Source organism: Mobula hypostoma, chromosome 3, assembly GCF_963921235.1.
Source record: "Mobula hypostoma chromosome 3, sMobHyp1.1, whole genome shotgun sequence".
In the NCBI taxonomy this organism is placed as follows: Eukaryota; Metazoa; Chordata; class Chondrichthyes; order Myliobatiformes; family Myliobatidae; genus Mobula; species Mobula hypostoma.
Genome location: NC_086099.1, coordinates 124,971,998 through 124,995,576, shown reverse-complemented (window position 1 = coordinate 124,995,576; position 23,579 = coordinate 124,971,998). Strand labels below are relative to the sequence as shown.

Here is a 23,579-nt window from a genome sequence, read left to right as displayed (position 1 = left end):
TGTTTTTGTAAAGTCTGTGACAACTGTGGTGTATTCATTCATCCTTGAACATTACCCAGTCACGTTACTGACTCAAAGTAATCCCACAGCCGCTCCCTGACCCGTGAGAACACTTCTTTGTCGTCCTAATCGCTGGAGTTTTGCTCTTTAGCCTCTGCCTGTATGCAGGTAGAAGAAGGACGGTCAAGTGATCCAATTTATCAAAATACGGTCTGGGCACAGAATGCTAGACATTGCTTATCTTAGAATAACAGTGGTCTAGTGTGTTGGGACCTCTGGTGCAACAGGTTATTGGGCTGATGGTAATTGGGCAGGGATTTCTTCAAATAAGCCTAATTGAAATCCCTGACTATGATTTGAAATGCTTCGAGTTGGACTGTTTCTTTGTTGTTGAAGGCATCCTGCAGTGTTTTTGTTTTGTAAATCTAAAATGTGGACAGAGATGCTAAGATAATTGGATAAGATAGGAGATTGCAATTCAATGTTATTTTTCTTTACCACGGGGAATGCTCCTATTTAAGCAGTACTCTGAGGAAGCACAAAGGGATAGAGAAAGGTTGTGGTAGAAATGGTTAAAACTAGTGCATGATGGGATACTTCACCACTCTGGAGCCACTTGCTGATACAAGCCCAGAATAACTTTAGATGGTAAGTACAGTGCCAGGAATTAAATAAACAAGATATCAAGCCCCTGGGACCAGATTGGAGGATGCCTCTGGGGGTAAATTATGAGTCCTGATAATGAGGAACAGAGAGGACTGTTAGACTCGCGCTGAGAGATAATTGACATGTCTTTTAAACAACTGGTCATGTACTGACTGTGGGATGCTAAACAAATTTATATGAAGTTGTTTGTCTTGCTGTCAAGTCAGAGCTCTGGCGGAGGTGGAGACTGTTGCAGACGCTCCAGGATATCATGTTAATAAACTCCTTAAAACAAAACTCAAAGTTGCTCTGGTGTTCTTAGTTAGTATTTCCACAACAGAAGTACAGCACAGAAACAGGCTCTTTGACCCATCTAGTCCATGCCGAAAACCACTTGACAATCTTTCATAGTAAAGGGAGGCTCCAGTAAGAGCAAATTTCATCTGTGAAATTTCAAACCAGATCTTTTTTTTTCTAGTGATTGTGGCACATCTGTATTTTGCAATCATAGTTCTTCAGTGTTTTGCAGAGTTTGATAATCGGTAAATTCCTCTGAGAGCTAATCAAGTTGTTCTGCAGGCTCTGATGAGGGGAACTGCCATAAAGATTTCTTGGTTCCATTCTGTTCAATAATCTGAGATACCTCTTCCAGAGTTACAACAGGAAGTGACATTTTCTTCTGAAAATGTACAGGATGTGCATATCTAATCTGTAGCTTCCAGCACATTCCTCCTGTGAGCTCCATCCAGACACTCTTCAAGCATCCCAATGTTCAAAGTAAATCTATTATCAAAGTACATATACATTCAGTGGCCATTTTATTAGGTACACCTATACACCTGCTCGTTTTTTTTTGCAAATATCTAACCAGCCTGTCATGTAGCAGGAATTCAATGTTTAAGAGCATGCAGACATGGTCAAGAGGTTCAGTTGTTGTTCGGACCAAACATCAGAATGGAGAAGAAATGTGAACTTCGTGACTTTGACCATGGAATATTTGTTGGTGTCGGAGGGGGTGGTATATTTTCATGCAGAACAATCTCTAGAGTTTACAGAGAATGGTGTGATAAACAAAAAATATCCTGTGAGTGAAAACAGCTTGTAGGTGAAAGAAGTCCGAGAAGAATGGTCAGACTGGTTCAAACTGACAGGAAGGTGACAGTAACTCAAATAACCACATGTTACAACAGTGGTGTGCAGGAGCAACTCTGATCACGACACATCGAACCTTGAAGTGGACGGGCTACAGCAGCAGAAGACCACAAGCATACACTCAGTGGCCATTGTATTAGGTACAGGAGATAGGTTATACAGGAAGTATGTTTTGCTGTGAAAATTACAGCAAAACAAGGGTAAAAAAAGGTGTGTTAACAGAACAGAGTTGTACAGCCTTTCTATGTGCTAAAGTTCACGAAAGCAACACACGTGGTACAAACTGCAGAGGGTGAAGAGAATAAATGAGATTCTTCTCCGTCTTGTATTATGGCGGTTGGCACCCAGCTTAATGGTGCATTACTGCCACCTTCTGCTCCGGAGTGTGCAATAGACTTACATTCTAAATCCCTTCACCCAATCTCTCTCTCTCTCTCACACACACACACATATCCTAACCTACACTTTATCCTCCCAATTTTGGCCATCCTAGTACCCTATTCTTGCTTATCCATCATATCCTATAAGAAAACCCCAGTACTGTATCCCTTCACAAGAAAGCTAAAAATACCCTGACCTGTGCTCTCTCACCCATGCCCAGCAACCCTTTTAATGTGAATTCCTTCACCCACAATTCCCTTAGATTAATTCTCATCATCTCTCTCTGTATCCCATACTTCCTGCAACTCAGAACTACATGTTCTACTGACTCCTCTTCCTGACATTCCTCACACAATCCCGTCAATAAATGAGATTAAATGTAGGATTGGTAAGAAAAGGTGGCCTTCACGTGTGGCTTAGTCCAGCGGAGCCATTTCTACTGACAGGAGAAAGGGTAAAAGCGGGTTACTGGTGTCCTAAAACCAGTTGCTTCGGGCAGATGGGGCTCGTCAGCAGTGCTTGGCAGCTCGTCTAGAAGAAAAACTCTGATCGCAAACCTCCACTGCCCAGTCATGGGGAAGGCTCCAGAGTGACCTCTGAGGGGAAAAAAATCTGGAGCTGGAGCCCCTAAGGTAGTCCTATGTTGAGTTCAACATTGACTGGCAGCTACTGCGACACCACTGGTGCCAAAGTGTCTCTGCTGCTCCTTTGGGCTCATCAGTTGCTTGAGGAGAGGGAACCTGCCACATGGGCGACAGCTTTCTCTCCATATCGTACTGTCCTGGCTTGCATATCACGTAGAGACAACTGAAAGGTAAAATCCACGGTCGGCCCCGTCCAGCGGAGGGCCTCACTCAAAAGAGAATTTTTTTTAAAGTTTGAACAAAGAACATGTCCTCAACCAGAGTATAACCCGCCCCCCCCATCTCAATATGAACCACAGGTCGTGGTGTAAATTTGGGTATCACAAACTGAACAAAGCAAACGTTGATGTCCTAACGCTATGTTTTTTCCAGAAGGTATAACTTTGATATATTTTCGATTACGCTTCAAAAGCGAGAAATGCACAGTTCTAATACGTCCGACTTCCATTTTCCATCTCCCTGCCTAACTGCGTATCAGTCCCGCCCTATACTCTGTCACTGCCTTTCTTTGTAATTTATTTTTTATTGAAGTTCATCATCAAGCAAACATTTCCATAATATGTATTTCAGATACTGTACATGTATATCATATAGTCATATTTGCCACAAAGCTCCACATAATACTTATCCGAGGTATTTCACTGGGAGATACCCCGCCTTGTTTAGGGCTGAGGGCAGCTGTTACCAGGCGCATGCGCAGCCCCGACATTCTCGCACCTCCGGTTGTGCACACGCGCAGATGTTTTCATTCTAACAGAAGACTCGCAACCTGATGAGTGGCGACAACTGGAATCTGCAAATACAGTATTGTCTCTCTTTATGAAACAAAGACCACAAGTAGATTAGCATTTCGCATTCTCTTTGATTGTCAATATAAAACCGTCTCTATAAATCTGCGTCGAGTTGTACCGTAGGTCTTAAAATAAACGAGGATTCAGTCAAGGTGAGCTGAAACGTTTGAAAGTGCTGTGTACATACATCTGTTGATGCTTCTGGACACATCTTCAGTGATGTTCCTGGAATCATCGGGTGTTTCGGGTCTTTCAACATCATACAACCTCCTCCAGGTGACCCAGTTGATCAGACCCCAGCTTGTGTCCCGATGGCTAGCTACTTATGACTCTAATGTATTTGTTACCTTTGCAAGAGTGTGTTAAGTAATTTGTTTTGTTTGCAATTTTACCAGAATGGCGGCTACGATCGACGAAATTGTAAAATCGGTTGATTCCAGTATAATAGTGGGGATTGAGATCAGCAACAACAGCGAACACTTTAACCTCACCTCAGCTGCGTGAGTATGGATCATCTGGTAGTTCAACGTGGTTATGTGCTCCATATCGTCTCTCTCCCGTCGCAGGTTACTTAGAAAGCAATACACAGGTTGCTGGAGGAACTTCAGAAGAAGGGTCAAGTCTTGTCTTGTCCATACTGCACCAACCGCCGCCGCTGGGCTATAAACATGCATGCAGATGTAATCTAAAGTGCGGTGTGTAAGAGCAGCGACTTGAAAATTCTACTATCAGCGGCAGATTTAATGTGTGGCGGCAGGGAGTTCCAAACTGGAATGGTCCGAGGGTACAGTGAGCAGCGGTAGCAGTCTTTGTTGGTCTGAATGTTCTTGTAGTTGAGGGATTGGTTTTATGGGGTTGCTGCTCTGTTATTCTGGTTGCACAAAAGGTGACTAATGTTGGATGGAGTTAATGAGTGAGTTTCCTTGTAAATTGTAGTCAGCCTGGCTATTGTGTGGCGTCTTTGGAGGGTATCCCATTTGAGGTCGAGAAGCATATCTGTAACACTACTGGTCTTTCTGTAATCATTGGTTACAAACCTGGCAGCTCTTTTCTGGACTTCGTCGTGGTTTTACAAATGACAAAGGGAGACGCCGAAGATTCTTCAAGAAATGTTTAAACTTTAATTTGCAAAGTAAAGCTGAGACAGTCAGTGGGCTAACCTTTGTAAGTCTGCCACTGAATGTCCGCCTGTCGGTTTCACACAACAATTTTTATAGCCCTTCTGGGTTAGCATACTGTTGTAAGTTTTACTCTAACTGATAAATCAATCTACTTGGTGAAATTCTTCTTTCTCAAGAGGTCAAAAGTACACAGGTTTCGTTCAATGGTCACATAGTTGAAATACTGTAGTAATCCCTACACTCAGACACTTAATGCATAGTAAAAACCTGAATGAACACTTGATGCTCAATAAAAGCACATTAAAATAAACACTTAGAAAACAGAGTGTTAAAATGTTTTCCAATAACTTTCTCAATGTTATTGATGTGAATGGTCTAGTAGGGATCCCATATGGCACTACAGTATTCAAGTCTTGGAGGGGTGAGAGTTTTATAAGCAATTTCTTTTGTGGTTTTTGAGCAATTCCAGAATTTACACTGTAGAAGGCCAAGGATTTTGTTGGAACTTGAAATGGTTTGGTTGATGTGTTTTGCCCAACTAAGGTTATCTGACAGTTCGATGCCCAAGTAGGGGTGATGTTTTACCTCCTGGAGTGCAACATTTCTCATGAAGTACTGATGATGGTAAAAAAAATTTCTTGTGGGTCATTCTCAAAATGTAGCACTTTGAGATGTTAAATTTTATCTGCCAGGAGGACTCCCACTTGCACAGCGAGTTACTATCTTGTTGAAGGGTATTGCAGTCACTTGGAGAATTTATGGGTCTGTACAGAATCAAGTCATCTGCAAACAGTCTGACGTAAGATGTAACACAAGTTGGAAGGTCATTTATATAGGTTGAAAAAAAGTAGTAGGCCCAAGACAGTGCCCTGTGGTTCTCCCGAAAACACTGGACAGCTGGATGAGGATTGCCTGTCGATTAATACCTTCTGGTGCGGTTTAGTTGAAAAGCTTTTGATCCAATCCTTGGTAGAGCCTCAGATGCCAAGATGGTCAAATTTAGCTAACAGGCGTTGATGTGGTACAGTATCAAAAGCTTTACTAAAATCCATTATGCAAAGGTCAACTTGACAATTTGCATCCAGAATCTGGGCTAGATCATTAACGAGTCCGGCTAACTGTGTTTCACAAGACCGTCCACTCCTAAATCCATGCTGTCTGTCGGAGAGGAGTGAGAATCTCTCCAGATGACCCATGATATTGCTGTGAATAATATGTTCCAGCTGCTTGCTTGCAATACAAGTAAGTGACACAAGATGGTGAAGACCTGTCCCCTTTCTTGTAGATTGGTATGCCATTGGCATTGAGCCAGTCTTTAGGCAAGGTTCCAGTAGACAAAGACTTTTGATAGATTTTTTGGAGTATTGGAGTGGCACTAGCAGCACATTCTTTGAGAATACGGGCTGGCGCATTATCAGGTCCCGTGGCTTTGTGGGCCTGAGGTTTTTCAATAATTTTTCAACACCTGCGGTGGTAATGTTGATATTCCGCATATTTGGAACACTACTATGTCCTAAGTCCGGTACTGATGAGATGTTTTCTCTTGTGAAAGCAGAGCAAAACTGTTGGTTGAGTACTTCCACTTTCTGCTTTGCACCGGAAACAATCCTTCCCATAGATGATAATAGGGAGAAACCGAGTACTTCCCGACGTATAGCTTTCACGTAGTACCAGAAAAGTTTGGTATTTTCACTCTGGAGACTTGTACCAATATCATACACATAATCACGGTGAAGTTTTCTCATCTGCCTGTCAACCTTTCTCCGAAGGAGTCTAAACTCATCCCAAGTAGAAAAATCACCTGTCTTTCTGGCACGATTATACAGCTTACGTTTCTTCCTAATACTCCTCTGAAGCAAAGCATTAACCCATGGTAAGCTTGGTTTGGAAGAGTTAATTTTGTGAGGAATATTGGCATCCATAGATTTCTGTATTGTGTTAACAAACAGTCTATAATCTGTCAATATCAGCGTTCACAATGACATCATCAGTAAGCTGGCTGTTGAGGGTGCTGAGGTCCTCAGATATGTTTTGGTAATTGGCTTTGGCATATTACAAGTCTGTCGTGATGAAGGGTCTCAGCCCGAAACGTCGGCTGTTTATTCATTTCCATAGATACCACCTGACCTGTTGAGTTCCTCCAGCATTTCGTGTGCATTGCTTTGGATCAGAATCAGAATCAGGCTTATTATCACTGGCTTGCGACGTGAAATGCAATACATAATCTAGAAAAGAAAAAAATAATAAATAAAATAAAAAATAAATAAACAAGTACTAATAAACAATTACAGTATACAGAAATTGAATAGATTTAAAAAAAACATGCAAAAACAGAAATACTGTATATTTTTTAAAAAAGTGACATTCAAATTACATTCAATACAACCAATTGCCAATTACATTTTGACTGTTTAACCCAGCCACCCCCCAACCCTCATCACCATCCCCCCTCCACCCCTCTCTCCCCCCATCCCTCTCCCCATCCCTCTCCCCTCCACCAACCAACTGAATAGTAGTGCAAACACAAAGCATTCCTATTTTAACAAAAGATCTGTTAAGTTAGATATCAAATTTGTCCACATTATGATTGTGTTTGGTCGTGCATCATTTACTCTTGCTGATGAAAGTTCCAGGTAAGAAATGTCCAAAAAGCTCTGAAGCCAGTGAGTATTTGAAATATCATGGGGAGGTTTCCAACGCTGGACTACAATCTTCTTAGCTACAGTCAGGCCTGCCAGCCAGATTTCGCATGTTTCTTCTGTAAGGGAAAGGTGGGAGTCATCATTTAGAAGATGTACAGTGGGGTCCATTGGTAACTGTACCCCCGTTAGTTCTGTAAGAGTACTGATAACCTTCCCCCACAAACCAAAAACCCCTGGACATTCCCATACAAAATGCGTAAAAGAGCCATCGGTTCCATGGGGGCAAAATGAGCAATGTGGGTCAGGAACCAGTCCCATTTGATGTCTAATTCTCGGTGTTAAAAAACTCTATGACAAAATTTCAAGTGTATATTCCGATGATTTGGGTTTCTCGAAGCACTGGCAGCATTATCCCAAATCGCATCCCAGTCTAAGTCTTGTCCCAATTCAGATACGTCCCTGTCCCAAGCTTTCATTCCTGATGTGGGCATATAATTCTGGGAGTTTAATTTATCATAGATATATGACAGTATCTGTCCTGGAGCACTCTGTATCCAACTTAAAATGGGATGGTCCTTTAAATCTGATCCCCAGGGAACGCCGTAGTCTTTACAAGCTGATCTTACTCGAAAGTAGAAGAAAAGAGAGTGTTTATCAATATTATATCGAGATATCAGTTCTTGAAAGCTAAGGATAGTACTTGCCCCATTCATATTTTGAAGAGTAGTAATACCTTTATCCTACCAAGTTCTGTTAGTGAATCGTTTCCCCCCCAGATAGAAAATGATTATTGTTCCATAATGGAGATGATTTGCACCATACGCTTTGAAATTTTAGGAATTTTTCTGCTGCTCTAAACACTTGTAGCATATGGGTTAAAGTTGGACCGTCATACAAATCACATTTTTTGGTAGACGTACCTATAAGGAGAAAGTTCTTCAACCTTATTGGTGCTATTAGCTCTTGTTCTATATTTTTCCATGATGAAACTTTTAATACAAATGCCCAGTGATACAATTTAAGATTTGGACATGCCAAACCCCCATCCGACTTTTTGAATTGTAGAGCTGACCATTTTATATTGGGTCGTTTACCATTCCAAACATAGCATCATAGTAAGGAGTCCAGTTTTTGCCAAAATCCTGCTGGAGGTGCAAGTGGGATCATTGAGCTGATAAAATTAATGTGGGGTAAGATGTTCATTTTAATGACCGATATATGGGCTGGGACTGATGCTGGCAGGTGTCTCCATCTATTAATATCTTCTATTTTTTCAGATTTAAAGAGTAATTTGTTTTAGCCACAGATGATAGGGAAGTATTAACTTTAATACCCAAGTAGAGGACTTCATTTGTCACTTTAATCTGGGGAAGGAGAGACACCTGACTTTCATCCGTATTAATCAGCATCAATGCTGGTTTTAACAAATTAACTTTGTATCCTGAAAGAAATCCAAATTGCTCCAGTGTTTTTAAAACATAGGGGAGAGTTTGTTGAACATGTGCCATATAAACTAGCGTGTCGTCTGCGTAAAGTGATATTGAATGCGATGTACCTATTGTAATAGGGGAGATCTGAGGAGAGTTTCTAATTAAATGTGCAAGCGGTTCAATAGATATGGTAAAAATTAAAGGAGACAAAGGGTCCCCTTGTCGTGTGCCCCGCCCTATGTCAAATAACTCTGAGAAACCTCCTCCCACACATATCCGGGCTGAAGGATTAACATACAGTGTTTGAATCATATTCATAAATTTATTGCCGAACTTAAATTCCTTTAGAACTCTCCAAAGATATGGCCATTCAAGGCGATCGAACGCTTTTTCAGCATCTAGAAGTTGCAGGCCACAGGCAAGCAGGATTTTACGTGTTGCACTCAGTACGTGTAAGAGCCGGCGAATATTATCAGATGCGAGATGCCCCCTGATAAAGCCCGTTTGCTCTGGGTTAATTATTTTTCCAACTACTATCTCAAGCCTACTGGCTAAGACTTTGGAAAATATCTTGAGGTCGGCATTTATCAAGGAGATTGGACGGTAATTGGCACACTCCAAGGGGTCCTTAACGGGCTTAGGTATAAGTGTGATCAGGGCTGTGTTTAGATCTCTATGGAAAGTGCCATTTCCAAAAGCTTAATTTAATGTTTCTAACCATACTGGTCCAAGAATATCCCAAAGTGCTAGGTAAAGTTCCACATGAATGCCATCTATGCCTGGCGTTTGGCCCTTATTTGTAGCTTTAACTGCTTTGGGTAGCTCATCCAGTGTAATAGGAGAGTCTAGAGTTTTGGTGTCCTCTAATGACAATGTAGGGAGGTCTAATCCACTAAAAAAATCTGTGAAGTCATTCTCAGAAGGAACTGAACCACCACTTGTATACAGCTCTTTAAAGTAATTCTTGAATGTCTCGTTTATTTCCTCTGTTGAAGATACTACTCCACGTTTAGCACATCTAATCGCTGGTATAGACCTTTTAGTTTCCTGTTGTTTCAGCATTAGAGTTAAAAGATGGCTTGGTCTGCTGCCCTCTGCGTAATACTTATGTTTGGTTATATGGATCATATATTCTTCTTAATAAATCATTTAATTCTGCTTTTAAAAACGCAAACAACGGGAATTCTGCAGATGCTGGAAATTCAAGCAACACACATAAAAGTTGCTGGTGAATGCAGCAGGCCAGGCAGCATCTCTAGGAAGAGGTACAGTCGACGTTTCAGGCCGAGACCCTTCGTCAGGACTAACTGAAGGAAGAGTGAGAAAGGGATTTGAAAGTTGGAGGGGGAGGGGGAGATCCAAAATGATAGGAGAAGACAGGAGGGGGAGGGATGGAGCCAAGAGCTGGACAGGTGATTGGCAAAAGGGATACGAGAGGATCATGGGACAGGAGGTCCGGGAAGAAAGACAAGTTGGCGGGGGGGGGGGGAACCCGGAGGATGGGCAAGGGGTATATTCAGAGGGACAGAGGGAGAAAAAGGAGAGTGAGAGAAAGAATGTGTGTATAAAAATAAGTAACAGATGGGGTACGAGGGGGAGGTGGGGCATTAACAGAAGTTAGAGAAGTCAATGTTCATGCCTTCAGGTTGGAGGCTACCCAGACGGAATATAAGGTGTTGTTCCTCCAACCTGAGTGTGGCTTCATCGTTACAGTAGAGGAGGCCGTGGATAGACATGTCAGAATGGGAATGGGATGTGGAATTAAAATGCGTAACTCAGGTTGGAAGAACAACACCTTATATTCCATCTGGGTAGCCTCCAACCTGATGGCATGAACATCGACTTCTCTAACTTCCGCTAATGCCCCACCTCCCCCTCGTACCCCATCTGTTACTTATTTTTATACACACATTCTTTCTCTCTCTCTCCTTTTTTCCCTCTGCCCCTCTAAATATAACCCTTGCTCATCCTCTGGGTTCCCCCCCCCCCCCGTCTTTCTTCCCGGACCTCCTGTCCCATGATCCTCTCGTATCCCTTTTGCCTATCACCTGTCCAGCTCTTGGCTCCATGCCTCCCCCTCCTGTCTTCTCCTATAATTTTGGATCTCTCCCTCCCCCTCCAACTTTCAAATCCCTTACTCACTCTTCCTTCAGTTAGTCCTGACGAAGGGTCTCGGCCTGAAACGTGGACTGCACCTCTTCCTAGAGATGCTGCCTGGCCTGCTGCGTTCACCAGCAACTTTTATGTGTGTTGATTTAATTCTGCTTGTTTTGTTTTGAGCTTGTTTTCTTTTCTTATGGTGTATATCCTTTTGAGATCATTCTCCAAAACCTTACATTCTTCTTCTAGGGTGGAAATTTTTTGAAGCTGGCTTTTACGTAGATAGGAACTGAACCATATAGCGTTATTTCGTAAGAAACCCTTGATGGAGGCCCAAATCACTGTCACATCTGAGACTCTATTTTTATTTAAATTTATAAATTCTGTTAGTTTTGTTCTCAGTTGTGACAGAAATTTATCGTTTTTAGAAGGGTGGAGTTAAACCTCCACCTAGTAGCCTTATTTTTAATTTTGCCATAATTGAAAGTAGATATGACTGAGTTGTGATCAGATAGATGTCAGGGCAAAAATTCTATTCAGTGTATTAAAGGCAGCAGACCGGAGGATATAAGAATGTATTTTATCCAAGAGGAAGTTTTATGTCTTGTGGATAAGAAGGTATAGTCTTTAGCAGATGGGTTATGCACCCTCCACACATCAGTTAAATTTAAGTCCGTTAGAAACAAATTAAGTGCTTTGGAAGCAGATTCTTCAGAGCTTGATATAGTTGAGTAAGATTTATTAAGGTTAATGTTTACCAAAACATATATGTCCAAACCAACATATAATTGGTAGTCACTTAACTTCGGTAATTGTGAGGTAATTGAGGGAAAAAATTCAACCTCGAATATAGTTGGGGCATAGAGGCTAATGAATGCAACTTTTTTACCCTGAATGGATGTGCAGCAAAAAGCTAGATGTCCTTTATTGTCAGGGCCAGTCCTTTCAATTGATACATTAATATTATGTCTCATTAATATCATAACTCCTTTCGTACGAGTACCATCAGCTGATGCCATAACGGGTTTATAAAAGCGGTTTTGAACCCTGGGAATGTCATTAGGTTTGAGATGTGTTTCCTGTAACAGCGCAATATCTCTTTTCTTTCTGCGTAAGGAATCTAAAACCTTTGAAAGCTTGTAGGGAGAGTTTAATCCTCTAAAATTAAATGATACAATAGTAAGATTTTCTAATTTATCTGTGTTGCTCATCTTCCCCTGGATCCGTTGTTGTAAGTTGGTGATGGAGCCCTGAGTTACCCCCTTCCCACCCCCCCATCACCCATCTCATCCCCCCTCCCATCACACCCTCCCATCCCCCCTTCCCACCCCCCCAATCACCCCTCCCATTCAACCCTTTACTTTGTAACATCTGTGAGTGTCACTTAGCAATATCAGACACTGAACACTGACAGCAACCGCCCCCCCTTCCAGCACCAACAAATCAGAAAGGCAAAGCAGTTCTTATAGACAATCATATCAAAGAGACAGGAAAAAAGAAACCTCAACAAACCTGTTAACCCTATATAATTAAAACCATTTCCGTCTCAAATATAGTATAACACATAATCTAGACCCCAACAGCTATCTTGCAAGAAACTGTCGCTTCAATAGACCGTCGCTTAGCGATGGCGCCAATGATATCTGGTGCCCAGGGGTGTAAACAAGTCTACTGGAGACATAACGTTCTAAAGTTAGTCAGAACAAACAGCTGTTTTTCAGCTTCATTCTTGATGAAGTATTACATTTGGGTATATTGAATATCACCTTAAAACTCTGACCTGCAATAGTCAGAAACAAATTGGCCCCTTAACTAACTAAATGCAAAAGTGCAACGAATGACTTTCCATATAACCATATAACAATTACAGCACAGAAACAGGCCATCTCGGCCCTTCTAGTCCATGCCGAACTCTTACTCTCACTTAGTCCCACCGACCTGCACTCAGCCTACAACCCTCCATTCCTTTCCTGTCCATATATCTATCCAATTTAACTTTAAATGACAACATCGAACCTGCCTCAACCACTTCTGCTGGAAGCTTGTTCCACACAGCTACCACTCTCTGAGTAAAGAAGTTCCCCCCTCATGTTACCCCTAAACTTGTGCCCTTTAACCCTCAACTCATGCCCTCTTGTTTGAATCTCCCCCACTCTCAATAGAAAAGGCCTATCCACGTCAACTCTATTTATCTCCCTCATAATTTTAAATACCTCTATCAAGTCCCCCCTCAACCTTCTATGCTCCAAAGAATAAAGACCCAACTTGTTCAACCTTTCTCTGTAACTTAGGAGATGAAACCCAGGTAACATTCCAGTAAATCTTCTCCGTACTCTCTCAATTTTGTTGACATCTTTCCTATAATTTGGTGACCAGAACTGTACACAATACTCCAAATTTGGCCTTACCAATGCCTTGTACAGTTTTAACATTACATCCTAACTCCTATACTCAATGCTTTGATTTATAAAGGCCAGCATACCAAAAGCTTTCTTCACCACCCTATCCACATGAGATTCCACCTTCAGGAAACTATGCACCATTATTCCTAGATCCCTCTGTTCTACTGCATTCTTCAATGCCCTACCATTTACCATGTACAGTATGTCCTATCTTGATTAGTCCTACCAAAATGTAGCACCTTCCATTTATCAGCAGTAAACTCCATCTGCCATCTTTCTGCCCACTCTTCTAACTGGCCTAAATCTCTCTGCAAGCTTTGAAAACCTACTTCATTATCCACAACTCCACCTATCTTAGTATCATCTTCATACTTACTAATCCAATTTACCATCCCATCATCTAGATCATTAATAATAATCACCAATAAAAGAATAACCAGAAAACTTCACGCCGAGGATGTTAACTTGCCCTTGCCTGTTAGATTGCGCATACAGGCCGGTCCGAGCTCTTAATGCCGTTCCATCTCCTCCCAAGGGGTGTGTGGACTTTGCCCAAGGTCTTCTTCCATATCTCCCAGCACTGATGATTTCAGAACTTCTTTCGCTTCCTCTGCCGAGTTAAACGACATCTTCATGCCCTTGATATTCACTCTCAAGATCGCTGGGTATATGAGGAATGAGTCGATCCCCTTCTGTCGAAGATTAGCGCGGATCTCCTCATATCCCTGCTGTCCCTGCATCATGCCGGGGCTGTAGTCGGCGAAGAACTGCAGCTGGGTGCCATCAGGGAGAGTAGGTTTGGCTTTCCTGGCGCCTCCAAGATAGCCTGCTGGTCAGTGTACCGTAGAAGCCTAAAAATCATGTTCCGCGGTCTTGAGGTGTTGTTGGAAAAGATCCTATGTGCTCTATCGATCTTCAATGGAGTGCTGTGGGAATTCTTGAGCACTGGAATCCAATTAGGCAGCATCTTCTGGAGGTAACCTCTTGGATCGTCGCCTCAGCGCCTGTCGGTAAGTTGACCAGCCGCACATTGTTTCTCCTGGATCTGTCTTGCAAGTCATTTAACTTCTTCCATATCTTAGACACCTCCACAAGACAGGAGTTAGTAACTTTCTCATTCCATCTCCGTTGCCATTGTTTGCTTAATTAGCATAGCTATTTCCTTGGATGAATTGCTAACTTGGTGTCGTCTGCTGGTATCTTGTTTCGTGGTTGAATTTGGATTTTTCTTGAAGCCATGTCTTTAGTTAGATATTTCTCCAACTCAACCTTCTATTAAGACGATCTATGAGCCCCAAAGAACTTGAAAAAGGAGGGTTATATGTCAGCACTCAGTGCTGTGCTGCCATCTTGCCTCGTGCCTCACCGGAAGTCCCTTTCCTTCCTGATTTACTGAGTTCCTCCAGCATTTTGTTTGTTGCAGTGGGTTGTTTGTATGATTGGATTCTTATGACTAGTATTCTACAAGGATCAGTACTATGATCAATGTTAGATGAATAACCTGGCTATGGGTTTTTGAGGCATGATTAGTAAGTTCACATATGACACTAAGATTGATAGAGTTGTTGACGGTGTAGTTGGGGGGTGTTAGGTGATATTGATGTGTTTGTGAAATGGCGGATGGAGGTTAACCCTGATCAGTGTGGAAGTATGAAGCGATACATTTTGGAAGGCTAGGTCATACATCATGAAATGGAGCATTGCAGAATGTAGGATCTTGATGTACAAGTCCAATGACCCATGAAGGTGATGGGATGCTGGCCTTCATTACTTGTGATATTGAATATGAGAGCAGGGAGGTTATGTTCCAATTTTATAAAACTTTGGTCATATCTTACCAGGACTATTCTGTGCAGTTGTGGTCACCAAACTACAGGAAGAATACAATGGTGTTGGAGAGGGTGCAGAAGAGATTCCCCAGGATGTTGCCCTGGGGATGGAGTGTTTTAATTATGTGAAGAAATTGGAATAGCTTAGTCTGTTTTCCCTGGAATAGAGGAGTTAAAAGAAGACACTCTGGCTCCCCTCTAATCTCTTCTTGTTCTCACCTGCCTATTACCTCCTCCTAGGGACCCTCCTCCTTCCGTTTCTCCCATGATCCACTCTCCTTGCCTATCAGATTCCTCCTTCTTCAGCCCTTTACCTTTTCCACCAATCATCTCCAGCTTCTTATTTCCTCCCCATTACTCCACCCACCTGACTTTACCTGTCACCTTCTAGCTTGTACGCCTTCCCTCTCCCGCCCCCCACCCCCACCTTCTTATGCTGGCTTCATCTCCCTTCCTTCCCTGTCCTGATGACCGATGTCAGGCTGAAGTGTCAGCTGCTTTTTCTCCTCCACAGTCGCTGCCTGACCTGCTGAGTTCCTCTAGCATTTTGTGTGTGTTTCTAAAAGTGGACATCATTAAGGAATATAAAACTGTGAGGGCTATAGACCAGGTAGTGTGCAGGAGCTGAATAAAATTGAAGAACATAGATCCAGTTTAAGACATAAGAGGTTTAGAAGGAAAAACTCTGGAGGCTACTCAGAGAAGCTCACAGCACAGAAGGAGTCCATTCGGTCACTGTGTCTACAATGGTAAAGAAAATTTTAGGTTATCTGCACTTCCAATTTTTTGGTCCTTAACCGTGAAGCTGTTTGTTGGGGTGCTTCTTGACTGTTATAAGAGTTTCTATCATCACGCATCCTTCTTCTGCTATGTTCCAGACCATCCCCAGTCAAATACTCTTTCTGTATCAATGCCAATCTAATTGTTCTGTAAATTAACTTTCCTCTGAACTTTTAATGACTTGCATCTCCCATAGGTTGTCCAAATTAATAATAATAACTTTCTTTACATAGTACCTTCAATACATTAAGATGCAGGCTCAAAGTGCTTTACATAGATCGTAAAGAAAAATCAATACAGTTATAAAAAATGAGACAAAATTAGAAATCTTAAGTAAAGACAAATGTTGTATAGAATAAAATGTAATCAAAATATACCAAATTATATAAATGTAATCAACTTCAACAGGTATTGAGTAATGCTATAAGTAGGCCAAATTTAAAAAAAAGATTATGCTTTTGGAAAGTCTTGAAATGTTCCATAGTACCAGCCTGCAGTATCTCAGTTGGTAGAATATTTCAAATGTTTGGTGCTTAAGAGTAAAAGGCCGTGTCACCGGTTCTTATATGCTGGGCTCTAGGGACACAAGCAAACCCCAGAGTTTGTGGATCTAAGATTACAATGTAATGTAAAAGGATTGACACTCCAAAATATACAGAGGAACTCGATTATTCAGGGCCTTACAAACAATTATGAGAATTTTAAAATTGATCCCAAAGGACACGGGCATCCAGTGTAATGATGTCAATACAGGTGACATTATATACACCTCAGTTATGTCTCTCCTTGGACTCTTCTGTTCCAAAGAAAACAAATGTATTTTATCCTTATGAAAAAGACTATTCTGTAAATTGCTGATTGTGCTGTCACACTTTTCCTGTGGTATAGTAATCAGAAAGAATTGCAGTACACTCGCTGTGCCATAACTAATATTTTGTACATTTCTAGTATGATCTCCCCACTTTTGTATTCTGAGCCTTAGACAGTAAAGGCGAGTATCTGCTATGCTATCTTGCCCTGTTGTCTTGGTTACAGTATGCACTTTATGCTCTCTGTTATTCTATCTCACAGAGTACCTATTTGTTCCATATCTTCTTGCTCTGTTTGTCTTCCCCAAGCACGTGGACTTGTACTTCTGATTAATCTTTTGCTTATTTTGAGTCCCCAACCTGTCAATTAGTACCCTCCTGCAGCTTAGAATTTTCACAGAATTGTTGATGGAGAATCAGCATGATTTATTAATGACAAATTATATTTGGCTAAACTGATCGGACTTTTCCCCCATTGGTCCCTTTACTTTTTCTCCCTCTATATTTAGTTTGTTTTTATTCATAACATGTCAATTCGTACCAGTTTGTTCACAATTAATTGTTACTTTGACAGCTTTGGTCTGCAGCCAATCCCTCTTCTTTCTACTTCCCCCTACTCCCTACTGCAGCTTAATTCACGCCTGTCTTCTCACTTTCCCAGTTTGAGTGAAGGATCTTTGACCCAAAATGTTGGCTCTGCTTCACTCCTCTGACCTGCAGAGTGCTTCCAGCATTCTTTGTTAACTTCAGGAGGAGTTTTAATACAGGTTGTGAATGGTGTAGAATGGGTAAGCAGAAAATTCAAAGATCAGGGTACATACAGTATTTAAACTTCAATGAAAAGAGTCAAGGAGATGTGTGAGGATTTTTTTCCTTCTGTTTAGTGCTAATGATCTGAACACCCTACCTGAATTAATCAATCAGGGCTTTCAATGGAAGTTGGGTAAAGGTTGTGGTCGAAGAATCGCAGAGCATGAAAAATGACTTTTGGCCCACCAAGTCTGTGCCAACTAACAAGCACTCATTTACATATCTCTACGCTGGTTCCATTTTACTTTTCCCACTTTGGATAGAATTTGCAGGGCTTTGGGGAGTAGCACGGATTGCAGACAACAGGATTGTTTGACCAGTATTTCTCATAGTTGGGGGGGGGGGTGGGAGGCTTCTCTGTTCATAAAATGCCTATTCTGGTAAGTTGAGTACACAAGATCATATTGTTTTATTTCAATTTTTATACCTGTTTTTTATTGTTTTAATTTCCAACCTTTGCATTCTCTTATCCAGCTTTTTTATAGCTTTGGATCTTGCAACATAGTAAATGCTTATTAATTTACTTGGAGAAGCTGTAAAGTAAATCTATCAGATTATAAAATTTGCAAGGCTGTAATGCTTACATTGATATTACAAAGGTAACATCCTGTTTTGCAGAACATATGCGGATTGTGGTGTGCTACAAAGTCCACCACCGCCTACTATACAGAAGAACATGAAAGGAACGTGCGTGTTCATCAAAACCCCTTTCTCACTCTATGGCACTGCTGGTGTCCTCAGCTATGACTTCGGCAGTCAGCAGATCTCCGTTCTGTTTTCCAACCCCTTGGATTGTATTAAATATGAAACTCTATACGCCCTGCACATTCCTGAAACCAAAGCTACGACCGACCGAAATTTGTATACGAAGATGTACACACAGCTCCATGAATCTGATTGCTTTACAAAAGGTGCTGTCGGCAGAGGAAACACAGCGCTGCGCCTGGCCAAAGGGGGAATTGCGGCTTCAGCCACCATGTCAAGTGTGAAATACAAAGCTATACTCAAGGTGGAGATTCATGATCATTCCTCTTAATTAAGAATTTTTTTTGTTCCAAAACCATCTCAAAATTCAGTCAACGAACAATCTGCTGAAGAAACTCAGCCAATCGAGCAGCATCGGTTAGGGTTAAAGAATTAAAAAACAGCTTGGAGCAGGGTTTCAGTTTCTTTTCCCATATAGATGCTGCTTGACCTGTTGAGTTCCTCCAGCAAAGTGCCACTGCTCAAATTCCAGCCTCTGCACTCATTTACCTCCCTAAATTCAATCACGTGCTTTATTAGGGTAACATTTGATGCTAACATTAATAGTAATTAGTTACTGAAAATAATTAAACCTTATCCTACTGTGACCCATTTGTGGTATTTCAAAAACACACTTGTGAAATGGGTGTAACTGCCATCTATTTTGATGTAAAGTGCTTTAATATGTTCATTTACTGTATAGCTTTAGGGCTTTTTAACCTGGAGAGAATTTGTCCAGTGCTTTTAAATAACATGTCTTTAAAATTTTTTTTAACCTAATTGTGCTAGCAAAATGGCTTGAACCAAATTAAAAACTTGTTCTGGCAGACAGTGACACATTCCAGCCCTCTGCTACCTATTGGCCATAGAGTGCCTGCAGCAAAAAGTGTCTTTTTAGAAGTTTTGGTTCGGATCCTTTCATGTTACCTCATTATACCCTAAAAATACATTGAAAATGTTGTTGTAGGTGATTGAAGCCTTTGGATTTATTAGGAGAACTTTTGAATGCTGGGTGTAGAAAGGAAGATCAGGATATCAACTATATATATCTCTTGTATTGATGGGAAGCAATTTGTCCTTGGATTAATGTGAAAGTTACAATATAACTTAGAGTCAGATTTCAATTTAACTCCAGGCTGGTGGTGGAAGAATCCCTTTGTTAGGTTCGATACCTTCTGAGTTGGCAGTGAATGAAGGGGAACTTAGAACATTACAGCAATGTAAAAGTCCTTTGGCCCACAATAGTGTGCTGACCTTTTAACCTACTCTAAGATCAATCTAACCCTTCCCTCCCATATAGCCCTCCATTTTTCCTTCATCCATGTTCCTATCTAAATGCCCCTAATACATCTGCCTCTACCACCAGCCCTGGCAGTGCATTCCACACACCAACCATTCTCATGATTAAAAAACCTATTTCTGACATCTCCCCTATATTTTACTCCAATCCCCTTAAAATTATGCCCCCTCATATAAGCCATTTCTACTCTGGAGAAAAGTCTCTGGTTGTCCACTATGCCTTTTATCATCTTGTACACCTCTATCAAGTCACTTCCATCTTCCTTCACTCCAAAGGAAAACCCCTTGCTCACTCGACCTTTTCTCATAAGACATTCTCTTCAATCCAGGCAGCATCCTGGTAAATCTCCTCTGTTCTCTCTCTGAAGCTTCCACTCTATGTGAACTTTGTGTGAAATCACATGTTGGCTGCAACCTTTGGAGAAGTTAATAAAATTACCTATTTCTGTTTGGAGGAACTCAGCCATCTGTCGACAATAAAAATTGCAGCTTTAGGTAATCTTCATGCTCTGCAATCTTTCCAAGATGCTGTTTGTATGAAATAGACACCATATTAATTGAAAATTACCATATAAACCACAAGAGTCACACTTGTGTAATATAACAGCCTGAGAAAAGAACATAGCCTCATGACTTTACAATTTTAAAAAATTGTTCACTGGGAGCATGTATTAGAAATTGGCAGATATTATCCAATGCATTGTTGCAAGTCAGAGGAATTTTTATTAATGACTTAGTAATGAGACATCCAGTTTATTGCTTTTGATTATAAGTATTTATACTGGATAAAGATTTTTTTTTGTCTTTCTTCTGTCTATTTGTTTTAGCTTGGAAAACAGGGAAAATTAAAGTCAGATCAACAATATTATAATACAAAACTAATCATTGTAGTTCTAAAGTAATGTTATTGTGTACACAGTAGAACAGGAAAAGTCACTTAAGGAATGTTATGTGAATGACTTCAAATACTTGTTTTGTCAGAGTCACATCAAAGGGTGAATTTTTAGCTTTGCATGTTGTATTCAGTACACGTATATAAAGTTAAAACTGAATAGAAAAGCACACCTATATTCTTAAGTTAGCAACTGACTGGTTATGTCATAATGGAGCGTAGAGGATAACTGCCATCTTCAGTTACTTGCATCCTCTTTCATCCAGTTCTACACTGGCTCCAGTCAACATGGAAATGGGGAAAATATCCATTTATCCAGCAGCTGCTACCATGGGCTTAAATCTTGTCAAGACATATTCAGTTGGTGTTGTGAGTGCCCCCTTGTTATGCAGCTAAGAATGCATTATAAACTTTAATCTTTATTATGAAAACATATATTGAATTCCAATTGATCTGTTCTTTATAAAATATGTTGCCTGGATCCATTTCAATAGAGATGGAATTAGATTGAAGCTTGTATTGAGTGGTGACGTGACTAAATCATTGTTATGACTCTTTATGCTGATTAATCAAAGAATATTAACATTTCTGCTGTTATTCTGCTTTCTTCAGGTAGCTTATATATCTGTCTAAGTACGAAGACTTTGAGACAGGTGGTTTTCATTAGATAGTTGGGATGTGACCAAATTATTGAAAAAAAAGATATATTTTTGTCCATCAATCTGTCTCAATGAAAAAACGGATTTCAACAAAGTACCCCATTTTACAGCATAACATTGTCAAACTGATGTATATTGATAAAATGAGGGCCACCTAGCTGATTATTTTAGTTAACAACCATCAGCAGATACCCGAAGATATGATAATACAATGAACGGGTATTTGGAGAGAACACAGAAAGTGGAATGATTTTCTGCACCAAAGCTTGTTTGAAAATAAAGTTCTTTTACTTACAGATACCTTCTGTTTTTCTTTGATAGTGGTGACATGTCTATGATCTTGATATATATTACTGCTTTAACAAATTGTAATGAGTTGTGCTATTGAACTTAGTACAATAAAATGATTCTACCTGGATTAGTGTTTTGTCAAAGTCATTGATTTGCACTTACAAGAATAACATTTTATGGCACGTAACAAGGGTGACCCTTAGTAATAATGATCAGTTAGGCTGAGAGAGAATCTGCACTTACTGACAAGTACCTTTATTGAATCAGTTCACAAGCATGTGAATTTTCACAACCAAATGCCTGTGTGCACAACTGCTAAGTTTCACTGACCCTCCATGCACAGTTAAAGAAGAGAAAATGTAATACCTGGGAAAGAGTCTATGCTGGTCAGGCATTCCTCATGGTCCTGATGCGATCTCCGTGTGTCCGACATGGGATACTCCACATCTGTGATAGTTGGTCTCTAGAGAGTTGTCACTTCCTGAGCTCCCAAAATCCTCTATTTTTATACATTTCCTTATCAAGACAATCTATGACTTCCTTGGTTTGAGGTAATCTAACTGACCTGTGGCAGATTTCCATCGGATGTAGCCCAGGGCTACCAGCAGAATTGTTCTATGGCCTTCACCTTCAATTTCGTGCCTTAGGTGACTTCTTTTGTTCTGTTCAATTCTGACTGGTTCAATCGCTCTGATTAAGTTATCCCAGGACAAGAATCAGTTCACAAAATGGCTGCTGCAAGGGCAGTCTCACAAAATGGACACCTCCGCTCCTGTTCACTGATTGTAGTTTTTCTGGCCAACATCATCTTCCTCTTGATCCAAAGATATCAATCTTAGGATCATTATCCACCTCTCATTCTGTTGACTGCCCATAGGAATGCCATGGACCCCAGTATGTAAATGTAACAACTAATTACTGAATTCAGGCACTTGTTATACCGCAGTCATCTCCTTCATTTTATAAGAGCATCGTTCTCTAATTTTTGGATGACTTCAGCCTTCTACCTTCTAAGTTGATATACGTTAAACATTACAATTATCAAGGTTCATAAAATTATTATTACAACAGCTTGCGGTGGTATTCTCACCCACGGTTGTAATTGAACATTTGATCCCCAATTCCAAAACTTACTCCAAAAAAAAAACGGAGTCACTCAATATTTCATTTGCTTTACTGGCATATGTGTGTTTAGTGCATTGACGGATTATCTTCCTTGCCACATCCACAACTCGTGTCCAGTCTACAGTCAAGTGAGGAATCGGTGTCAACTTGGTAACAACTTAGGCCCACAAGTATTGATCGATATCAGTGCGTTGGATTGACAGGTTCCCCTTCACTATTGCGTCTACTGGCAGATGACACAAAGTTCACCCTCCAACAGCCAGATCTGAGGTCATGTTTCCAATGGGGAAGTTGTGACTTTCCAACAGACACTGTTTCCATCTTGCTGTAACTTCTAAATATATCCAAATATTTGGATATTCGGATATCCCAATATTCTCATTCGTAAGGCCAGTGATGTGGGGATGGAACTGGACTCTCTCACAGTGGTGTCTGAAAAGATGATGCTGTCTAAGTTGCATGCCATCTTGGTCAGTGTCTCCCATCCACTACATAATGTACTGGGTGGGTACAGGAGTACATTCAGCCAGAGACTCATTCCATTGAGATGCAGCACGGAGCATCATAGGAAGTCATTCCTGCCTGTGGCCATCAAACTTTACAACTCCTCCCTTGGAGGGTCAGAAACACTGAGCCAATAGGCTGGTCCTGGACTTATTTCTTAATTTACTGGCATAATTTACATATTACTATTTAACTATTACTATTTATGGTTCTATTACTATTTATTATTTATGGTGCAACTGTAACAAAAATCAATTTCCCCTGGGATCAATGAAGTATGACTATGACTATGACTAACTTGTGTACCATCATTACATATAGCAAGAAAGACTGATTATTCACAGGCAAAACAGACAATGAACAATTTTCATAAGTACTGAAACCACAATTAGTAAGTTTCCATCTTGTTATTTCTTCTGGGAAAGCCCAGTGGTGTCCCCCTTGTTGGCATCTTGATAAATCTATCCATTTCCCAATACCATTCATAGCAATAGCATATACTAGTGGATTACTTAAGGATATCCAAATA

At 40.7% G+C, this 23,579-nt stretch overlaps 1 protein-coding gene across 4 annotated transcripts in view; it reads right to left on the bottom strand.

Moving 5' to 3' along the window:
• Positions 1–4,136: 4,136 nt before the first annotated feature.
• LOC134344246 (uncharacterized) overlaps positions 4,137–23,579 on the bottom strand; it is a 31,918-nt gene continuing 12,475 nt past the window's right edge. For 2 of the 4 annotated variants that reach the window (XM_063043719.1, XM_063043720.1), the window contains exon 2: positions 4,137–7,492. In XM_063043719.1, coding sequence (XP_062899789.1) covers positions 5,712–6,656 — 945 coding nt within the window. In that variant the 5' untranslated portion in view covers positions 6,657–7,492 and the 3' untranslated portion in view covers positions 4,137–5,711. Of the gene's footprint in view, positions 10,029–23,579 lie in introns of those variants that run through there. The other 2 variants (XM_063043721.1, XM_063043722.1) reach the window with 2 other exon arrangements.